The sequence below is a fragment of the Chanodichthys erythropterus genome, chromosome 1 (assembly GCF_024489055.1).
Source record: "Chanodichthys erythropterus isolate Z2021 chromosome 1, ASM2448905v1, whole genome shotgun sequence".
Taxonomy (NCBI): Eukaryota; Metazoa; Chordata; class Actinopteri; order Cypriniformes; family Xenocyprididae; genus Chanodichthys; species Chanodichthys erythropterus.
The window spans coordinates 38165142-38188998 of NC_090221.1; the positions used below are offsets into that span (position 1 = coordinate 38165142).

Genomic DNA, 23857 nt, shown 5'->3' on the forward strand with positions numbered 1-23857 from the left:
GCACATCGTCATGGAGACCTGCAACCACTGAGAGGAGACAGAAGAGAAAACATCAGAAGTTTGAGATGTTCAGAATCTTTAAATAATAGTTCTGTATTCGTCTAATAAGGACAGAACACGTTCTGTGAAATGTGACTTCTTTTGTTTTGAAACAAGCAACATTTAAAAACGTACATAACTTTGAACAAACGTTCTGTTAATGTTACAGGAAGAATGTTTGTTCATTACTTTGAGAGAACCTTGACAGAACGTTCTGAGAACGTTTCCTGTTAGCTGGGTATTTCCTGTACAGACAGGAAGTCTAAACCGAGAGAAGAACATGTGATAGTGGTTGGACAGTAAATGGGTTCCATTAAAGATCAGCTCCTGTGACCCAACAAACAACACACACACTCACACACACACACACACACACACACACACACACACACACACACACACACACACACACACACACACACACAGGAATCAATAAACTCTGAGGCCATAGAGAGAAACTCAAATCATGTATATCTATGTAGTGAATATTTCATTTTTATGAAGTTTTAGTAAGTAAAATATTGGTAAAACTTCATTAAGACTCTCCTGCTGCTATCATCTGTTTTTGCTCAGATAGGTGAATGTGTGTGTGTGTGTGTGTGTGTGTGTGTGTGTGTGTGTGTGTGTGTGTGTGTGTGTGTGTGTGTGTGTGTGTGAGAGAGAGAGAGAGTAATAAGATGAAGCAAGGCTGAAGTCTTCATCAGTAAATCGCTACAATAGGGAACATTCATTATTGTACAATAACGTCAACCGAGAAAATCATATTTCAGCATGAAGATAATACAGATGACACAGAGATGTAGAATCAGTTCAAATGTATTCAAACGTCAGCAAATAAATGATGTTTTTACTGAGAACATATAGAAATTATCAACCTTATTACTGTTGAACTATACATTACTCCATGTCTCCACTTTTCAAAAGGCTTATGAATCACACAGAATGAGTTTTTGTGAGAAAGTAAAAGTTTCCTGTGATGGTTAGGGGGAGAGAAAATACAGTTTAAATACAGTATAAAAACCATTACGCCTATGGAATGACCCCCAAAACACAAAACAAACCTGTGTGTGTGTGTGTGTGTGTGTGTGTGTGTGTGTGTGTGTGTGTGTGTGTGTGTGTGTGTGTGTGTGTGTGTGTGTGTGTGTGTGTGAGTGTGTTTGTAATGCTTCTCAGATTCAATCTTGATTAATATCAAACCACTAATAATATCACACATACAGATATTTCAGCCATAATCTGCTCATGGATTATGATGAAGTTGTTTAAATCCACATCACTGTTATATTTATATTGAAATTGAATAATTTTATTTGTTAATGATGTCAAAAGTTGTTTTAAGGGACTTGGATGAACTCAACAGAATACAATAGATTTCCCCATGAAATTAATTAATTGTACTGTTGTGTGCAAATTTATCATTCATTTCTGCTTTTCTGTTTTACATTTGCAATTTTCATATATTTTATTGAAAGTCTGAACATAAAAAAAAAAGTCAGTTGCATCAAATCACAGATTAGTCTAATTTAATTCTAAAAACTAAGATTAGAGACCTGAAATCACTTCACTGAGTTTCATCTTTCTTAAAATAAAGGTTCTCTGTTGGCATTGATGAAAAACCTTTAACATCATGAACCCTTCCAAAGGTTCTTTCGATTATTGAAATATTCTTCACAAGAAAAATAGTCTTTTAAGAACTTCACTGAAAGTGAACCACAAATAAAACACCTCTCTCTCTCTCTCTCTCTCACACACACACACACAAATAAACGTGAATTTGTAGTGTTGACTTTTACAATTAGCCTTGTAATAGAAATATATCGCTGTGACGGCGTTTTAATGCATTCCGTTAAACGCCTCAGTCAGATCATCAGAGGAGCCGCTGGTTAATGGAAGGAGGATTTATCGACGGAAAGACAGTGGAGGAAATGAAACCCGTTTATTTTTCAGCATCCCTAAATCCTGTAGCAATTAATCTGCCCAATTTGATTACGAACTGCGCAAATTAAACAATAAAGAGCTGTCTAATGAGGAATTAATTATGGGGCGCGCGGGGTTCGAGGGGCGGGAATGTGAGCCCGCGAAACTGCGCCGCGCGAGACAAACTGCCGCGCGCTCAATGTGCGGCGGGACTGATAGCGGCTCTCGAGCTGATCGTAAAGATGAGCCGAAATCAATCGCGCTTTAACGGCCTCATTAACTCGCCGGCGGCGGCTGACCTCACGCGCAGATGGAAAGCAGAAGCTGAAAACGGATTTATCGCTGTAATAGTGTACATCGCTGAACTCCCGAGGGATATTTTGATTTAACCTCCGTGATTAAAAACCTCACGGGTCAAATTCAGTGTTCAGCCATGAGACAGAAGGAAAGGGAAAGTCATTGCGGAGAAAAACCAGAGAAAGAAGTCCAAAAACAGCTCCGAACTGGTAATAATCGGCCTAATAATAATAATAATAATTCTTACACAGTAAGTCACGTGCTGAAATAGAGCCGGTTCGTCATAATTCACATTTACAATTTTATACTCAATTTTATTCAGCGCGTATTAAGAGCAGTTTCGGTCTGAACTCGATCTTTTTTTTTTTTTTTTTCTAACGCAGGTTTTTATCAGAATATGATTCGATTTGATTCAGAAGGTCAAACACTGATTTGTTCATTTGTAAAGATAAATTACATAGCATTGAAAATACCAGGCTTTACAATGGAAAAAAGACTATAAAAATGTAGGCTAAGAAAAAATGTCAAAATGCACTTATCAAACAAATTAAAAGGTTAGGTCAAAACAGCTGATCAGAAAATTAAAATTTTCATGAGTGAGATAGGCTTAATTAATACATTAAATACCGATCAACTATCATAGATCAGATTCATGTACTAGTTATTGGTTTGTTGGGCTGAATTAAACATATTCAAATTAATAATATCCTAAATGTCACCTTGATCGTTATTTTCCTGTTTATTAATATTTATAGTATAAAGCGCTAGAGAAATAAAGCTGACAACAGTAATGAGTCTTTCAGTAAATATGACTCTTTATGGCAAAAAGTAAAACGATATATAACATATCCAAACACAATCTATGCTGATGAAAACATAAAGCAATAAAATAATACAATAGTTTAAATAATATTTGTTCATATGTCTTTTAGTCTTCTTCAGAATGATCAGACTAATTCGTTTTATTTTTCTAATGCGCATGCAGTGGATTTAATGTTTTATGGTGTCAGTGTTTGATTTGTGAGCTTGTTTTCCGCGTATTAAGCATTTCATTAAGTTTTATTAAGCACTCAAACACGTTATTCCGCTCAGTGGGGTTCAGATTAATGCTATAGTGAGTTCTGTGTGTAAAACTGCTGCTAATTAAATTTCTGCTGCAGGTAATTGATATACTACAAGCGATGACGTCACACTGTCACGTGTGTGTGGAAGGTCAGTTATAGAACCTGCAACCAGTTCTTTCCTTTTTTTTTATCTAGGTTAGATCACAAGTTTTAGTTTCTGCTGTCTTTTCATTTGCCCAATCTCAGATTTCATCGACATCTAAAGGTTTTAATCATAAATGTCAAACATTAACAGGCAATAATAATAATATAATAATCATTTCTGCAGGATGCTGGATAAGCTGTTTATAATAGGGAGCACGATTTTTTCAGTGATTAACAAAACCAGGACATTATACACATTCTGAGAAATAAAGCTTTGTACAAAATGTTTTTGCTTCAGTTTATTAAAAATGCAATAAACAAAAAGTATGCAGAATGTGTATCAAAAAAACACTGATAAAAATGATGTGTAGGATAAAAGGCAACAATTTTCCACTACGCTTCTGAAACTAACAAGAAAACATTTGTTATAAATACATAATTAAGTTCATTCAACATTCTTTACAAAAACGTAAGATCAGCATAAAAGGCTACATATTTATCTACATTAAAAAATGTTGAGTGAGCTCATATATTATTATGTGAATATGTAAAATAACAAGTAAATCAAAAATATAAAGCTAATATACACTTGATTCATGCTAAGGTAGAATGACTTAAAGGATTAGTTCACTTTAAAATGAAAATTACTCCAAGCTTTACTCACCTTCAAGCCATCCTAGGTGTATATGACTTTCTTCTTTCTGATGAACACAATCAGAGTTATTAATAAATATCCTGACGCATCCGAGCTTTATAATGGCAGTGAAGGGGATCAACGAGTATGAGCTGAAGAAAGTGCCTCCATCCATCATAAACGTACTCCACACGTTAATAAAGGCCTTCTGAAGAGAAGCAATGCGTTTGTGTAAGAAAAATATCCATATTTAACTAGTTATAAAGTAAAACATCCAGCTATTCATACGTTGAATAGGAAAGGCATAGGATGTAGTAAGGGTTTTGAACAAGGCGCGAAATTGCGACCATTTTAGTCGCATATACTCCCTAAATTTAAAGAAAAATATAAAGAGCTGAAGAGAAGAACAGTTACACAGGGCATGACATTAACACTTGAGATTTTGTATTTAAAACATATGATACAGTTAAGCAACATTACACAACGTACAGTTTTCCTGAATATCCTGAATAAAACCATCACGATTGAAAACACAACACTGGCTTCATACAATAGTTCAGTTAAAAAGTAAAAAGTAGTTAAAATTAAATCACTCACATTTTAGACGCAATGTCTAAATTGTTCTGTTTTTGTTCGGTTTCAGCAGCGAAAATAGTTCCAAACAAAGATCACAGCAGAGCATCGCGCATTTCATGACAACACAATCTGTTTCATTACTGAATGATTCAGCATTTTGAACGAATCGGTTGAGTCAAATTCAATGACCCATTCATCAACAACCGCCTCATTCTTGAATGAATCGTTTGAATGAATCGTTTGAATGAATGACTCAATGACTCACTCCTAAAGACGGTCACCTGCCGCCACCTACTGGAGGTTTAGTTTCACCGGTTTAGTTTCATTTTAAAAGCATCAGTCTTTCCAACATTTCTTATTTGTATATTCAAAAATAAATAAATAAATAAAAAATGTAAACAATCTCATAACATTTTTTAATCCCATTGTAATTTTTCAGTGTAAATTATTTAGCTAATTTGTCTGGTAACAGCTCTATGGTGTCTTATGATTCTAATTAAAATGAAAGATGAAGCATACATACTAAGCCTTTTATAAAGGTAAAAAAAAAAAAAAATGCCCTCGGAGTAAATATCACAAATATGCCGATTTAAATGTCAAAGCTGAGTGAACACTTATTGCTTCAGAATAAATTAATTACATTTACAACATAAGAATCCTATTTTTTATTCAGACAAGTGAATGACAAGGCTTTTTAGTTGTGGTGTTCCTACATTTTTGCTGGTGCTCCTAACTTTTTGAAGTTGGGAGCACCAGTGCTACCAAGTAAAAAAGTTCATTTCGAGCCCTGTTGAATACTTTCTTCATAAGTTGAAAACAGAAGGCGGTATGGCGGAAGCTAGATATTTCACTTGTTAAATGGATATTTTTCTTACACAAACGCATCACTTCAGAAGGCCTTTATTAACGTGTGGAGTATGTTTATGATGGATGGAGGCACTTTCTTCAGCTCATACTCGTTGGTCCCGTTCACTGCCATTATAAAGCTCGGATGCGTCAGGATATTAATATAACTCTGATTGTGTTCATCAGAAAGAAGAGAGTCATATACACCTAGGATGGCTTGAGGGAGAGTAAAGCTTGCAGTAATTTTCATTTTAAAGTGAACTAATCCTTTAAAGAATAACAAAGTGATGACATCACATACTGGCACATACATAATGACTCAATAAGGCAGTCATTTGTTGTGTAACCTGCAGAAAGTCAGTGACCCTGTTTGACGCGTTTGGATGATCAGATCGCAAGTGTTCAGCGCTGGAAACGCTCGTGAACACAGTGTAAACGCTATCCGTCCTGAATCCGTAGTGAAGCATCAAACTTTGTCAAAAAAGTAGGCCTATAGATAGGTAGACCAGTTTTTACCTTAAAAATATATCTGCCTGAATCTTGAGAGAGAGAGCTGACAGTGAACTGACAGGGTTTTTAGAGGGAAAGCTACACTATGGCGTTTAGGAGCTTAAATAACCGTAAGGCATTGAGTGGCCCTTTACGCCTGATTGCGCTAATTGCTTTGAAATAGGAGACATTATCTGTAATGATTCCAGCGGTCGCGTCTTTCATCTTCACCCAGAGCATCATAATGTTCTTCTCTCCATCAGGACTCTGCTGTGATGTGTGAAGACTTACATTCGAGAGCTTTGCAGCAGCAGGCATCATGTAAACGACACGAATCAAAGGACAAACTTTTGCACCGCATGAGTTTGTGCGTTTTAACCAGCTTAATGGGACACACATGTTCCGCAGTGACAAAGATCCTGGAATCATTCGCTTTTCGCTTTTCACCAAGGGCAAACGTTTCCCTCGGACCGTCTTTTGATATCCACGGAACCTTTTAAGTCTTTTAAGTCAGAATTGACAGACTCTGCATGAAAAGGGTTAAGACAACTCTCGGAGAGAGACGACAAAGGCTCTTTGTCTCACGTGCCTGCCTCCAGACTCGGAATCAAAGGTGGAGTTTGTGAAGTTAAACAAAGCTCTGATGGGACTTACAGTCGCTTTGTATCACAGTTCAGCCCTCATTTGTTGCCCTGAGATTTCAATAAAAAACTATGGTAATCACCTTTTCCACGCACATCATTGCTCCTAAAGCTCAGTGTTTGGCATGCTAATTGCCCCCAACTGAAGCTCGCGCTCTGTTCCCTACACAAACACAACGCAAACAATCGATGCCAGATATTTACTACTCTGTTACACCAAGGAGACCCGTCTCGAAACGGGCAGCGGGAGGGTAATGTGTTTCGTGTGTGCAAGTTTGTGTTTATGTTGCTCATTTTTACTGCGGAAGGATCAAACATTCCCGCAGCGCGTGAGAGCGCGAGACTTCAAAGCGCGCGACACACAGCGCCACTCATTTCATCTAATGGGCTCTAAGTGTCTCCAAGCGTAATTACAGATTTATTCGGTTTAAGAGCCGGATGTGAAATTAAGGAAATGCTAAATTACCGTTTGCGTGTAATTTTATCAGTTACAACCAATTACAATTTAGAAAGAGGAGAACGAGTTTAAGCCATGCAGGAATGTGCAGGAGTGAAGGAATATGGGAATCAGTCTCACACTTAGGCTGTATATTCGTATTATTTGTGTTGTGCAACCTAGTTAATTTGCTCATCGTGAGCAGCGCTATTACAGCAGCCAGTAAACAAAGAGAGCTAGTAAATGTCTTGTGATCGGTTAAGAAACATTTTCAGGCGGAAAGTCCTGCGGCTCTTCATGAGGGTTAAAGTTCCGCGCTTTGATCCCGCCGCTGCTGGCGCCAAAAAACAACATCACCGAGACTGATAATTAGCTCAGTAAAACACTAATCACCATCGATTGAATGTATAGCAATTACTAGAGCTGATGTGTCAAGTCATCGCACTGTTGATAAACTGCGAATAATAGCCTATGCATTCATTCCCAAGGAACTCTGAAAAATATATAGTCAACACAGAAAATAATGGGTTTAAAAACCGGGAATCCAAAAGCCTTTTTTGACAAAAGGAAAAGGAAACAAAAAAATAAGCATATCGGCAATATGCATATTAAAGAATATTGAAGAAAAAAAATAGTCGCAAATTATAGTTATTATGTGGCAACACTTAAAATATACTAAAAAACAATCCTTTATTTTGCTCTGTACAGAACGCAACACGTCACAGATAAACACAGCAGTCAAACTTCAGGAACTTAAGCCCCTCCCCTCTGCTCTGATTGGATCACGCGTGTCTTATTAGCTTACAGTACTTCATAGAGGAGTTAAACACCAGCATGTTCTAAGCATCACATCTGGCGTTTATACTGAAACTCTGACGGTGCACTTCACATCGCTGTGTCGTGTATATGGCCCCAGTCATCACCATGACTTCTCAAGCTACTGGGTTTAAAGCGGAAGAACATCCCCGTGTGATTCTGGGAGTTAAAGGAGAGATGCAGACCAGCATCAGTGTGGAAGAGGACGGAGAGCGACCGAAGATTCTCCCGTTCAGCGTTGAAGCTCTGATGGCAGATCGGAGGCCGAACAGCTCTTCCGCCGGGACATCGCATACTCTCATTCCGGATGCAGATCCAGACCGAGCCGGTGCTCGCTTGACATTTTCTGTTGACGTTCTCAAACTGCACGAGAGCGCGCCGGTAAAGGCGGAGAGCCCAGAGCGCGCGGAGCGGAGCACATGGATGCAACCGCCCAGTTTCTCTCCCAGTGAGTTACAATAATGTCTTGGCCAAAGTAGAGCGTGTGAAGTACATAATAAATGCTTTGAACTGACACTTATGAGCCGAGATTCATATCTGACTGCATGCGTACACTTGATTGGCGTCACCATGATGCTTTATTATAGACCCAACTAGCTTTATTCTTAAAAATAAAGGTTCTTTATTGGCATATGGGTCCATGAAGAACCTTTAACATCCACAGAATCCTTCTTTATAGTGGGAAAATGTTCTTTACACTAAGAAAACGTTCTTCTTCCATCACTGCAAGGTTCAAAAATAGTTATTTTAAAACACCGTTTGTAACCATTATTTTTTAAGACTATTTAAAAAAAAAAGGAGTTATTTAAGACTGATAATATCACAAGAACCATTGTGTAGACCTCAAAGTCAGTAGTGTATGATGAGTCTAAAGTCGGTGTGTTTGTTTGGTTGACTTCAGGGCGTCTCAGTCCTCCCGCGTGTCCTCTGAGGAAACACAAGACCAACCGAAAGCCCCGGACCCCGTTCAGCACGTCTCAGCTGCTGGCGCTGGAGAGGAAGTTCCGGCAGAAACAGTACCTGTCCATCGCCGAACGGGCCGAATTCTCCAGCTCACTCAACTTGACGGAGACTCAGGTGAAGATCTGGTTTCAGAACAGACGAGCTAAAGCCAAGCGGCTCCAGGAGGCCGAACTCGAGAAACTTAAAATGGCCACTAAACCGATGCTTCCTCCGGCCTTCGGGATTTCATTCCCAGTCGGAGCTCACGTTCCCGCTTCATATTCAGGATCACATCAGTTTCACAGACACTCCATGAGCTTGACTCCGGTGGGACTCTACACACACATGGGATATAGCATGTATCATTTAGCTTAGAAGACCATCCATCGCCAAGAAATGTGACTCTTTCCGATAAAAGTGGGAATGGTTGTAATGGTGGCATTACATACGGCCTGTACTTTCACAGAGAGTTATGAAAACGGATTTGGTCGAAGGTAGGTCGAGGGAAAACTGTCTGTATTTCACACTTGCATTCACAGCAATGCGTTTCTAATCGAACAAACTCGCATGAATGTTTTAAACGAACATTTTAAAGATAAACAACACTGACTGTTGTTTTAATGACTCCCTTCGAAAGGGATATCTGAACTGTAAAATATTGTACATTTGGACAAAAATACCATTTATATGATGAATATATTTGTTAAATAAATTAATGACAAATGCCTATTCTTTTTCATTGTTTGTTCTGCGAGAGTTTTTAAAAACGTGTCCCAAAAATGAAACCAAAATATTTCCAAATTTGATGAGGATTAAAGTGTTGGGTATTTAATCTTAAACTGAAAAACTGTACATCATGTGGTTTCCATAAAACACTCGAATAAACAAATTCCAATGTGTTCAAAGAGAAAAAAATAAATAAATAAAAAAGAACATCAAGGCTGGCATATGTCAGTGTAATTTAAAACCACTCAATAGCTGTAGACATAATTGCACTATATATTAATTTGTTGACCCAGATTAACATCAAAGTTTTTTTGCTCAGCACACGGTAATGGTAAATAATCTCTTACAGAAACACATCTACGTAAAACGTAACCCCAAAAAAGAACAGGCAGTCTTTGAGTATCGTGGTGAAAGTGCATTTAAACTGTCATCTATCATCTGGCTGGAGTGTATTTCCACAGCTGTTGCTTATTGCTCTGAAATAACCCACTTAGATTTTCTTGGCGCCGGTGGAGCTCGCGGAGACCAGCGTCTACAGAACCGTCACTTGTGAGGAGTTCAAACAAGCCAGTTAAATTAAAGATTGGACTTAGACCTGAAATTACCTTAAATGATTTGACTGGAATCCTCTGAAGGGATGAAATTACAGTGAGTTTAGAGGACCTGTATGGCATAGAGGTCAATCAAGAGAAAATGTCAACGTTCTGGATCAAGGTTCTTTCGATTCAACACTGATTGCACAATCTAGTTTCGACATCTTAATTTTCAAATTTTTAATAGTATTTTGTTAACCTTTTTACATCCATTTAGCATTATTTTTTTTCAATGATGAAACAGTTTCATCCACATTTTAACACTGATCGACGGTCACGTGTTTTCTAGATATTTCAATCATTAGAAATAAGAAACAGGAATTGAAACAAGCCTGTGATTTTCATGAGAAAACGAATCGATTTATGAAAGAAGAGTGAATTTCTTTATGGTCTCTGTGAAGATCGTGATCTGTCACAGGCCCGAGTTCAGAACATTCCGCTGCTCGGTAATTAATAAAAGCCCTAATGACAATACGATGAGAATCACACGGGTGAGCGCGCGGTCTGAAAGAGGCCGACCTTCTGACAAAAGATCTGAGGGGGATCCGTCCTTTCTTTTCAGAAGAGCTCGCACTCTCTCTCTCTTCACGCCCCGGGCTAAAAGGGAAACAAAAGTCACTTGTTTTTATCATCCAAAATATCACAACGGGAAGTTTGCGAAGAGAATCGGCGCTTCATTTCACTGGCGCCACGTCTGTCAGTCTGTCTTCAAGGACAATTTGAAGACTCAAACTGGGAAGTTATTTCAGCCCTTTCTTGATTTATGTACATTACACATGTTATATTCTGATAACATTCCATGCATGTCTTCCAGAAACTCTTGCAATGCTGTACACATTTAATATAATCTAAAAAAAAAACCTAGACCTAAATTAGTGTTAGAGTTAAATCGTAAAATTAATACATTTGTAAATTAAACTTGTGAATAATAAATTATTTTTCAGGACAACGCAGTTCACCGCAACGTTAATATTAACGAATATTGAACACCAACATTCAAAAACCGTCGGTGCAAATGTATTTTAGGTCAAAATCTTTACAGATTATTATACATTAATATATGTTTGTTGTTCTTTCCTTTTAGAGGAGGATAGAGATTTTGTATTCAACGCACATTTTCCCCGAAAGATTTCCATATTTCAAAATGTCATCTTATATTGGTGCTTATTTTGATATCTCAAATTAAAATAAACCTCTTTCTGTTTTTGTACTGTTAACTCTAGAACTCTACTTTATTCTTAAACACAATCTGTATGTAGCTATAAAAAAAGAGAGATGAATATTGGAAGACCTGCCCAACATTAGTAGACCGTTTGGCTGGAATATATTACGTCATGTAATTGCGCAAAATATTTTCCATTCATTGGAATGACACAACGTGGAATAAAACCAATAAAGACTGGATGAAGTATTCCTATAGAAAAAAAACATCTCATGATTCCAGTTATTTTGGTTTCAAATTCGCATCTGCATTAAAGGCTTGTGGATTAGATGCTGTCATAAGCTACAGCGCCCCCTGCCGGTTCACGCGACTTTAACTTACATTAACTCAACAGTACTGATATCAATTGGTAACCATCACATTCGTTTCTCTCTTTAAATATTCTTTATTAACGAATGCCTACGGTTTCAATGATTTATTTTACACATGGACAATAAAATGACATTGAAACCGACACCGCGAATAAAAGAACAATGTGTACTATACTAATAACATTGTGTGTACAGGCAATTTATCTCTAAAAATAACATACCTAAATAACAAACCATACGGATTAATCCAACAATTTTATCAATAAGATTAGCCATTCTCTTTATAACCACATTCATGATAATGGAAGTCATAATACTCGACAGTGACAACATCTCAAACTAAAGGCCTAAAGACTATATCTGAGAAAAATCACTGCAGTAATTCTTTTCATAAAAATGTTTCTTTTCCTGGAAACTGAATTTGATATTTGACTATTTCATAGCAATTAAATTTCATGCTTTTTCACCAAATGCAGCTCGAACGTTTTCCTTTAAGGTAAGCAACGTAAACATAAATGGCCATGTAAATATATAAACCGATATGAAATAGAAAGAAAGAAAGAAAGAAAGAAAGAAAGAAAGAAAGAAAGAAAGAAAGAAAGAAAGAAAGAAAGAAAGAAAGAAAGAAAAGAAAGAAACGAAACCGAGATCATTTGAGAAAAGATACACCAATGCATGAATAGCAGTACTATAAACCTAAATAAAATGTTTAATACAGTTTATGTAATGTATAATTTAACCTAAATGTTTTGCTGCAGTAAATCACGAAACAGTATGAAATCATAGACACGGAAAGAGTCGGAACTGCTAAACACGCGAATCTGAAGATCATAATGTCTGTTAATTGATTTTAACACATGCAACACGTTTTCCCTAAATATTTACCCAACATATTTCACATTTCAATCACGACTGGTACACATATTCTGCTCGTCTTTTCAGGACAGAATAAAGTCACATTACAGCTATAGGCCTATTTGAAGACAATCTAACTGAAGCTGCACTTCTGAATTAGCCGATGACTACTTTATTTTATACAATCACAGTGACAATGTTCAATGCAAATTATTAAATATGTAAAATAACAACTATAAAATTAAAATTGATCAATGCAACCAAAATATAACAATTCATAAAACGCCATAAGTTCCGAGTGATGAAGTTCAGCGGATCTTCGGAGTCTCAAACTCCATCATAATAACAGATGATGAAATTGATGATGTAGATATAATTGGTGTAAATTCGAAGACATAATGGGAATTGTTTTCTTATTAACTAATGAGATGTTAGGCAAATAAAAAGAAACAATGGAACCATAAACAGATGGAATTTGTCTAAACGCTTGTAAATACAGCGATTATCACACTTAGGCTCAGCCTCAGCAAATCGCTGTTGTAAATAAACCATTTTCTGGCTCGTTTTAAAAGTGTGTTTCTTTTAGCCAACCACAAAATTATTTCTGCCTGTGTTTTATGATGCGTTGGTTGTAGGCGCTCGAATGTCACACAGAATAACAGGCGCAATTATTCACCCCCTGAAGTTTAAGGTTGTTATTTGGCGAGGTTTTCTGGCGGAATATTTGCTAATTAGACTCATAACACAAGCCTGTGATATCACTTGAGCTACTGAGTTTGTTTAAAGATGAACTCCTTTATTATATTTCTGTAAAATTGCTTACAGGGTGAGATAAGGCTCGTCCACAGCAAGAATTGGCGTTCAATCTCACCATCGGACCATATCGATTTTTATTATAAGCAGTTTTGTCGTTTGCCGCTTTAAATGCTCGCGGGTGGATTATGATTGGCCGTCAAAGTTTTTTTTTTTTTTATTCTTTTTTTTTTAATCGTAGCCTACGACAACTGAAAAATGAAATCGCTCTGAAATTAATTCCAGCCATATCATGTGTCGTTATTGTAGTGGTGTAGAATGATTATTTTGTTTTTTAGATTGCTCATAAATGTCACGCCAATCCCAACGATCTCCTTCTGAGCCACCAATTAACAGCGAGAGTGAAAGGAAGTTAATTAACTGTAATGAATAGGAATGGTCACAGAAACTCACTTATTTCTGTGAAGTGTCGTCATCATCCACGTGAACTGAAACACCCGGTAACAATCTGAAGTCATCCAGCACATTGTTCGCCTTGAATTTTCAAACTGAAAACACAGTTGATGTCTGAGGAATAAACACTCTTTTGATCAAACTGACATAAATCATAAATCACAGAAGCACTGAAGCGAAGGAGAGCGAGACTGTGAGGAAAGGGCAGTGCAGCTTTTATTCGCCAGAGGGCGCCGTTACACCGCGAGGATTTCTGAACACATTTCTCTTCGAATACGTAGACTGCTTTATTTCCATCGTGGCCCTCTTTAGAGATCACGTTTATTTTGACAAGCGCATCCTTTTTTCTCACTCATCTGTTTCCACCAAATGCATCAAGCGCTTCAGTGCAAATCTGTCTCTCAAACATCAGAACATCAATCCTTCTTTCAGCTTGAAGCAACACAACATGAAGCAGAGAATCCTTTCATGTGAGACACTGTGTTTATCAGAATAATCAAGTTTTTAGTACCTGTCCATCCTCAATGCATCTGCATCACTGGAGCTTCTGGAAACATTTTTGAGCCAATCATCTGAACCGTGAATCCCACGTGACTGCAGGTGTTTCAGTGAGGTTAGGTGATTATCTAGGCTAATTTTTTTATTTAATTATTCTTATTATTGTAGCCTATATTCATAATGCAAATATACAAATAAAATAAAACCCAACAACATTATAGTTTTACTTGATGACGTATGTCTTCAGATCCCAGGGGATCAAGGTGAGGTCACGTGCTCTGAAGCGCCTGATGAGGAAACCTGTCACATCTTTAATTTCCCTAATAACTTGTTTTTCACGCAGCCTAACGCGTGCGAGCTTTAGTTATGCAATCCTGATCTTATACTGTCATTTATGATTTATCGAGATAAAAATAGATGGAAAAAGCCAATTATTGGTATTAAAATGATCTAACACACTTTTGATATTTCTTGTACACACGGGCTACTGAAATCAGCACGCGCTCTGTTCACATGCACAGCGTTTTTGTTTTTGTTTTTTTTGTTTTTTTTTTACCTGGAATTCGGAGGTGAAAGAGTGCCAGTGAATTCAGGAAAACAGGCAATTTGTTCCATCTTCCCAGGAAATCAGGACAAAGTTACCAAAAATGTTCCAATCATTGTTTCCAGGTTTACATATTCACTGAAATCTGGATCTCTTGAGAACAATGCTTGCCATGAAAACAAAGCCAAGTCTCCGAGCAGGGCTTGTGTGTGTGTGTGTGTTTGTTTATATTACATTGTGGGGACCAAATGTCCCCACGATAGAATGTACAGTTTGTACGGTATAAAATGCATTACGCCTATGGAATTTACGCCAATGTCCCCACAAGGAACCAAAACCTAAACTGTGTGTGTGTGTGTGTGTGTGAAGAAGAGATTTATTTCTCTCTCACTTCAGTAATGTGTTCATGAGTCGCTCACTGAGACGCTGAGGAGGTCACGTGTTCATCAAACAGCGTTTATACCATAAAAATTAAAATACAAATGATTGAAAACACAATTAGTGAATTAAAAGTGCATGAAATGATCACATGATCTGAACCCCTAAAAAGCTTCTATATATGAAGCGCCTGACGGAACCTTTTCTTTTAAGAGCAATATAAAAATACATATAGGCTACATTGGGCTGGGCGATATATCGCATGATTGTCACGCGCATTTCGTCAGTAAATCCGGTTCCCTGATTCCCGCTAAATCGCCATCACCTGCTTTCAAATGGAGCGGCATTTAATAGACAGAGCCGTAGATCACTGACAAGCTACGCAATATCGCGTTCATATCGCAGATGAATCGCCTTCGATCATGAACGCGATATAGCTTTTTCAGTGATCTACGGCTCTGTCTATTAAATGCCGCTCAATCACATGCGATATATCGCCCAGTCCTACTTATACATAAACCAGACAAACTAGTTTATACTTTATTAATAAAATATTTTATTTTACTTAAAGATGGCAGGTGTGTCACGGAAGTGAGTTATAAGGCATATATTCATCAGGTTGTGATTGACAGCATTTGTCAAAGCTCCATCATGCGAGTGTAACTGAGCTGAGAGTGAAATCAGAACTGATCAAGAGTAAATGTGTGCCTCGAACACAACACGAGTCACTTAATTAAAGCATCTGCTCAATGTATACGCAGCTAACAGGGAATGTTCTCAGAACGTTCTCTCAAAGTTATGAACAAACGTTCTTCCAGTAACGTTAATAGAACGTTCGTTCAAAGTTATCTGGTCTTTAATAAAGTTTTTCCTCCTAAGTGTTTTAGTTCCTCTAACGTTTTTTAAATGTTACTACTTGTCTCAGATCGTTCAGAGCATTCAAAAGTGACGCTCCTATAATGTTTGCAGAATGATGAAATGGAATGTTCCCTTAAAGCTGCAGTCCGTAAGTTTTGCCTCTTTGTCGCCATCTCTTTTTGAAACCTTCAATTGCAGTCATTTTCAAAATTATCATTTTTTACGTGTGTTGTGCATCGGCCCGGCTCCTCAGTGCGGATGAATCTGATGTTTGCTGTCAGTCGCCACATTGGTTTGGATACTGAACTTCAGAATCACAGATTCTACGTCTTGAAGTATGACCCAAACAAGAGTTTTCATCAGAAAATGTCATCTGAACATGTCTGCACCTTTTATTCTGATCAACTGAGAAAAAAAGCATTACAATAAATCACGCTGCCAATGGAGATGAAATCTAACGATCGCTTAGCTTGGATCACGTCAAACCATGCAAATTATTATTGTTGTTATACTTTGTTCTCAAATTGTTAATATTAACAACATCAGCATTGCGTGACTCTGTGTATTCGGTGTGTATAGCGTTACCTGTAGATTTCAGTTTCTGTAGCCGCTCCACAGTCTGACGTCTTTTGCTTTTGACTACGGCCGAATCTCCAGTTGTCGCTGATGATTGTCATTTGGACCTTTCTGGATTACAATCCGCCATCAAAATGATGTTTAATTATTGCAGCTGCTGTCAGAAAAGACTATAAATGATCCTCACATAGTTTAGTCCACTAGCTGGGACTCGTTCATGTTTACAGACGTGATGTAATGATGCAAAGATGAACGGCAAGCTTACTGTTGTGAATCGAGCTAATGTAAGGAGATTGTTTTGAACACTGGCTGGTTATGTGCTTAAAATTTGATTTTGGATAGTTTTTAAAGCTTTAACATTCGCATTACCAAGAAAAAAAAAAATGTTTTTAAAACATTTATAAAGTTCTGAACGTTTAGAGAACATTCAGAAAAAACATTTTCATCCATTTTGTTAGCTGAATGAAAATGTAAAATCATGCAAAATATGTGACTCATGTTGTGGTCAATAAGCCAAACATGCAGCCCTTAATAACCCAACGCTGAGATGAATGACTGGCATTTTGCAAATTTCCTGTGGAATTTTTTCCCCCAAGCTAGTGGAATGCATGGACAAACTCCCTCTCTCTCTCTCTCTCTCTCTCTCTCTCACACACACAAACACACACACACACACACACACACACACACACAGAGTTTGGAAAGGGAACCTCACACTGAACTTCAGACGGGACTGGGCATTACCAGCCAAAACCAGTTCTATCAAAAACACCATGTTCAGCACAACACACACACACACACACACACACACACACACACACACACACACACACACACACACACACACACACACACACACACACACACCACACACACACTCAGTATCTAGATCTCTGGCTCTGACTAAGTGTGCTTGTTGTGGCGTATGAGAGTGTGTATCTCAGGCGTCCTCTATGAGACGTTCCAGCCGGTCCTCTGTGTATCGAGGGCTGATGTTTCCTGTTTCCAGAGCCTCACAGTCATCCGTGTAAAACACCATATCCTGCACAAGAAAACACACACAGTGCTTCTCTCGCAGTCACAGATTTGCAGTAAGAGGCTTGTGCATTCTGACAGCTTCACGTACCCGATAACACACGCGGTTTATGATGGAGTAGAGGACCTGGACCCGGCGCTTCAGGAGCCGAATGCGCGGCTTCTCCCGGCAGGATTCTGATGGCAGATTCTCAGTCACATACAGGAAGTCTCGCAGTTTGGACCTGATGCAGGAGTTCTGGAACACATCAGAGAATTAGACTGACCCAGAAGATGCAGATGTTCTCACATCATGGCTGAGCTGAGTGATCCATCACACACACACACACACACACACACACACACACACGTTGACTGTATAATCTTCAGAATGAACTTCATATAACTGCAACAGATCATTTATACTCGATAACAAGATCAATCAAAAGTACATGACGTCAGGTCAGGAGGTCAGTTCACAGAATGGACACTCACGTGCACGTCTAGAAACATCTTTGGTAAAAATTCAGCGCATGTTTTCTGTAAGAATCAAAGTGTAAAGTTTATGCATGACCATAATAACAAAATCATACAGTGCTGCGCATTGACAAGAACAGATTCACTTACCGTGCGATAAAATGTATGTATTTTGTCCAAAGTATTCATGATTTCTTTGCTGAGTTCCAGCACGCGCGAGTAACAGGTCGGCGGCGCGCAGCTCGTGAACCAAATCAAACCGAGAATCAAGATGAAAGAAACGAGTCTCGTCTGCGCGCTCATTTCTGTCTCTCTGAAAAACAGATGTGATGTGGCGATGATGAGAATCTCTCCCTATAAACGAGAGAGAGAGAGAGAGAGAGAGCGATCCCTATGACGTCACCTTCCCAGCCAGTGCACGCGCAGATGTTTGTTGTGTGCGATAAATATTTTGGAAATAGAGTTTATAAATATTTAACAAAGTATGAAAGTAGTATAATAAGGTGTGTGATAAATTAGTTCTTCTACAGAATATATATATGGAATATATGGAAGCATATTTCTGTCACATAATTCATGCTTTGGTATGTAAAAATTATGGCATAAAAAGTTAAAATCAATTTCGACTTATCTTACAATTTCGGCTTTTTAATCTCATAATTAGGCCTACTAGTCATAATTATGTCAAAAATACGACTTCGTTATGTAATATTTATGTCTTTTTATGTCATAATTTTTATATACTAAAGCATGATTTTTTCTCCTGCGGCAGAAATGAGTTTCCACAGTAATCAGCCCTGCACAGGATTCTGAAGTTCTGAAGCCTCCAACCAGAGCGTTAGGCCTAAACAACACCCATCTGTGGAGGTCATCGCACTGCACTATCCCAAAGATGTCACAAATGAAACAGCACAGAAAGTCTACAAAAACAAAAGACTGACTGACAACCCAGAAACACTTTTTGCAGACCTACATAAGGATGGCAGCATAAGTAACCTGATATTCTACACCAACAAGCCCTATGCATGGCACAAGGCCATCATTACACACTACCCCTCTGCTGAAAGAAAAGGCATCTGTGGGGATTTCCCGCTAAAAATAAGAAACGAGGAAGACACAACTCCAACGTTAATATCTACAAAACAACGGGTATAGTGGTGGTAAAGAGCATCAATGGGCTCTTTGAACAAGACTGCATCAAAGACAGCACAGAAAGAGACCATAACCAGTGACCAACTAATCACTCCTGAGGAGTCAGTCTCCCACACCATCCACACAGATGAGGACCAGACAGAACAGAGAGACCCTTCGAGCATAAACCAGACCAAAGACCCCCATTCACACTGCTATTGCCCTGACATGAGGGAGAGGTTCACAGAGCTAGAAGGAGAAATGGTACAGCTCAAGAAGATGATCTTTTCCTTGCAAAAAGTTCAGACAACAGACCAGACCAGCAACAGCCCCACAGCCAAACACAGAGAAAAGGACAGCCTCAGGAGAGAGACGGGCTGAAGACCCAGCTGGAGACACTGGAAACATTTACATTTTACATTTACATTTAGTAATTTAGCAGACGCTTTTATCCAAACACTGTTCTTACCACAGACTGAGACACACAGGGCACAACTAACAGCAATGAGGATGGAAATAAGAGAACTGAGGCAGGACAGAGGAGCACAGCACAGTGAGTTCAGCTCATCAGAGGAACCGGGGGAGCAGGACACCCTTCACCCTGATCACAGATCCCAAACAACAGAGTTTCAGCACAGCCAGAATCATCCTCTCCCATCAGACACTTCCCTCACATCACACTCAGAGGACCCCTCCACAGAAGGAACACTAAAACTCTTGCTCTTTTAATTGATTCAAATGGGAAATTTATTGATGAAAAGAAGCTCTTTCCCAAACAGTGTGGTCAAACTCTGGTGTCCGAACACTCAGAGCGCACTCAAATCGCTGAGTGTGGACAATCTGGGATCCCCAAGCCATATAATAATCCACACCGGCACAAACGACCTGAGAGCCCAACAGGAGAGGGTGGCTACATCATTACAAACAGTGATTGAAAAGGCCTCAACCACCTTCCCACACGCTAAAATTACCATCTCCACACTGCTGCCCCGAAAAGACTTCCACCCTGACACTATCCACCGGGTGAATGCCAACCTCTCCCGTACCTGTGCACTTAAACCCAATGTGCACCTAGCACACCACCCCACCCTGGACTTCACATGCCTCTACGACCATGTCCATCTGTACAAAACAGCTGTTCCTGTCTTCGCCAGGACCCTAAAAGATGTGGCCCTGAATCGGAACCGCAACAGCACCCCCAGGAGCAACAGAGTCCAACAACATCTACCCAGACCTGTAAGAAAATACAGTGTACCCCCAGAAAGAACATCCAGAAGACTTCCATCACGACAACAGCACTCTCACATGCGGAGACCATCCCAACCAGCACCTGAGCATCTTCTCCCAGCCCTCACAACCACACATTCAGTGCATCAGGCCAGACCAAAGCCACTCCTGCCTACCCCATACCCCCCTCATACACAGCAGACCCCCGGCAGCCACAGCTACGCTCAGATAGTGAGCAGAAAACCAACAACAGGACCAGTACAAGCCACAACCGTCAGATGCTCAACCTCATCTGCTCACACATACTGTCATAGGTCATAACATATCAACAAAACTAAGACCCATTGGACAACAAAGCATTTATAATATCATGTTGGGACATTCAAGGCCTGAGATCCTCTACCTTTGGCCTCAAAAGCAAAAACACAGATTTCAACTCAGAAATAAGAAATTCAGACATCATCATCCTGCAGGAGACATGGAGCAGAGATGGACCCATCGGCTGCCCCAAAGACTACGGAGAACTCATCATCCCATCCATTAAACTGCCTGGAGTGACACAAGGAAGAGACTCAGGAGGCATGCTTATTTGGTACAGATCAAATCTTGTCCATGCCATCAAAGTAGCTAAAACAGGACAATTCTATACATGGTTAATCGGACAGTCACTGCAACAGAGAAAAATATCTTCCTATGTGCCACTTATATCCCTCCAGCAGAGTCTCCCTATTTTAATGAAGGCAGTTTCTCCATTCTTGAAGAGGACATTAATTACTTCCAGTCACAAGGAAGTGTACTGGTTTGTGGAGACCTAAATGCCAGAACAGGAGAAGAAATGGACACACTTAACTCTCAGGGGGACAAACACCTGCCTGGAGGTGACGTCCTCCCCCAACCTATACACACACAAAGACACAACTATGATAAAATAACAAACAAAAGCAGAACACAACTTCTCCATCTGTGTCGCACACTAGGTATGTACATAGTCAATGGCAGACTAAGAGGAGATTCCTACGGTAGATACACCTACAGCTCACCTTTTGGAAGCAGTAAAGTCGACTATTTTCTTACAGACCTTAACCCTAACTCCCTAAGAGCATTCACAGTCAGCCGACTAAACCCACTATCAGACCACAGTAAAATAACCCTCTACTTAACCAGAGCAATGCCCAACCAAGAAGCATCTAAACAAACCAAGCTTCACTCACTTAGAAACACGTATAGATGGAAACAAAACAGTAAAGACACATATACAAGTACAATTAGTCAACCAAAAATGCAAGTTCTGTTAGACCAATTCCTTGCCATTCCTTTCCTGCATAACAGTGAAGGTACAGACCTAGCAGTAGACAAGCTGAACAGAATATTTGAGATCTCAGCAACATTATCAAACTTAAACACAAAAAGAAAAGCAAAAAGACCACATGCCACTGAGAAATGGTTTGACAATGACTGCAAAAGACTTAGGAAAGAAGTAAGAATTCTATCAAACCAGAAACACAGAGATGCTGACAATGAGAACATCCGTCATCTCTATCATGAAAAACTTAAACAATATAGGAATACTTTAAGAAAGAAAAAAGAACAAAACACAAAAAGTCAACTCAGAGAAATTGAAGAATCCAACCACTTCTGGAAACACTGGAACACCCTAAACAAATCTCACCATCAAGAACTAGCCATCCAGACTGGAGATGTTTGGATAAACCACTTCTCCAACCTTTTTAGTAATATAGACAACAATCGGGAACAAAATGCAATGCACGAAAAACTAAAGGTTTTAGAGAAGACCATCAAAGACTACCAGAACCCCTTAGAAAAACGGAGACAGATTTGACCCTAATAACTACCGTGGCATATGTGTAAACTGCACCTGTAAACTTTACTGCAACATCCTAAACAGCAGACTAACTCATTTTCTCAGAGACAGAAATGTCCTAAGCAAGTGTCAAATTGGCTTCCAACCAAAATATCGCACATCAGACCATATATACACTCTCCATACCTTGATCGATAAGCAAATCAACCAAAACAAAAGCAAAATTTTCTCATGCTTTGTTGACTTCAAAAAAGCTTTCGACTCCATTTGGCACGAAGGTCTTTTTCTTCAATTAATCCAGTGCGGCATCGGAGGAAAAACATATGACATCATCAAATCAATGTACACAAACAACAAATTGGTAACAAACACACAGAATTCCTCCCTCAGTGTCGTGGAGTGAGACAGGGCTGTAGCTTAAGTCCTGCACTGTTCAATATACACATAAATGAGTTAGCGAGGGCTCTGGATCAGTCTGAAGCACCTGGTCTTACTCTACTAGACACTGAAGTCAAATGTCTCCTGTTTGCTGATGATCTGGTGCTGCTGTCTCCCACTAAAGAGGGTCTACAGCAGCATCTAGACCTCCTGCACAGCTTCTGTCAGTCATGGGCCCTATCAGTTAACCCCAAAAAGACAAAAATAATGATTTTCCGAAAAAGACCCAGCCGCCAAGACCAACATCACAGTTTTAAATTAGACAACATGTTAAACTGAGAAAAGTCCTGTACAGACTCAGTGAACACAATCTCACCGTAGAGACAGGCAGACACAGACAGAAGAGCGGCTGAGTCCCCACTGCACAGAGAATGAAGTGGAAACAGAACTGCACTTTCTGACATCCTGCCCTAAATATGCACAAATTAGGGACGCTTTCTATCCCCATTTCACAACCCACCACAAAGACTTTCATCAGAGATCAAATATGGACAAACTCCCATACCTGCTAGGAGAAAGCCCAGCAAGCTCAAACCTGGCCGCCAGGTAGGTGAGGTCCTGTCACGACGAAAGAGCCTCCAGCGGGACAGAACTACCAACACACTAGAGACACTTCTATAAATATTATAAGATTGAACATTTTTATTGCATTTTTTTTTTATTGCTAGATTTTTTTCTTTCTTCATTATTATTATTTTATTTATTTATTTATTTTTATTGACTGTTATTAATGTTTTGGCAATGTCAGGATTCCTTTCTCCATGCCAATAAAGCTATTTTTGAATCTTAAAATCTTATAAACTTGTAAAATGTGTCATGAGTGATCAGTGGTTTCTCAGATTCCGTGTGTAAAGCAGAAAACAAACATCTTTAATGCTGAAACTGGCGCGTTTGTAGTTTGAAGATCAGAAGAATTCAATGTCGCCCTCTGGCGGTCATACAGTGTGACGTCAGCTGGCATCTGATCATCATCAGAACCAGTTTAAGTGCTGGAGTCTCTCTGCCTCAGTTCTGGACTCACTTCTCTCTGGACGGAGGAGATGGATCTTTATTTCACCTAGTGTAATCATCATCATCATCATCAGTGGAGATGAAGGATGATCGGCGTGTGGTGAATGTTTCTGGATCTCTGTCCTGCTG

The 23857-nt window shown here is 39.0% G+C and overlaps 2 protein-coding genes across 4 annotated transcripts; one reads left to right on the top strand and one right to left on the bottom strand.

The window, feature by feature from the left end:
* Positions 1-7831: 7831 nt before the first annotated feature.
* On the top strand, positions 7832-9578 carry msx1a (muscle segment homeobox 1a). Its single transcript, XM_067384191.1, has 2 exons — positions 7832-8347; positions 8801-9578. The coding sequence occupies exons 1-2, from the start codon at positions 7990-7992 to the stop codon at positions 9214-9216; spliced, it is 774 nt and encodes a 257-aa protein (XP_067240292.1). The 5' UTR covers positions 7832-7989; the 3' UTR covers positions 9217-9578.
* A 4257-nt stretch (positions 9579-13835) lies between these two features.
* Positions 13836-18691, bottom strand: LOC137030009 (cytokine-like protein 1). 3 transcript variants are annotated; one of them, XR_010896383.1, is made up of 5 exons: positions 18250-18691; positions 18118-18162; positions 17735-17881; positions 16618-17650; positions 13836-13849 (listed from the first exon to the last, which is right to left on the bottom strand). XR_010896383.1 is itself a non-coding variant. In XM_067399961.1 (4 exons), exons 1-4 carry the CDS (start codon positions 18400-18402, stop codon positions 17549-17551), a joined length of 447 nt encoding a protein of 148 aa, XP_067256062.1. In that variant the 5' UTR covers positions 18403-18691; the 3' UTR covers positions 15682-17548. The 3 variants fall into 3 exon arrangements, 1 of the variants encoding a protein (XP_067256062.1); XR_010896381.1 differs by lacking the exon at positions 13836-13849 and adding an exon at positions 15682-16437; XM_067399961.1 differs by lacking the exon at positions 13836-13849 and having other exon boundaries at positions 15682-17650.
* Positions 18692-23857: the final 5166 nt, after the last annotated feature.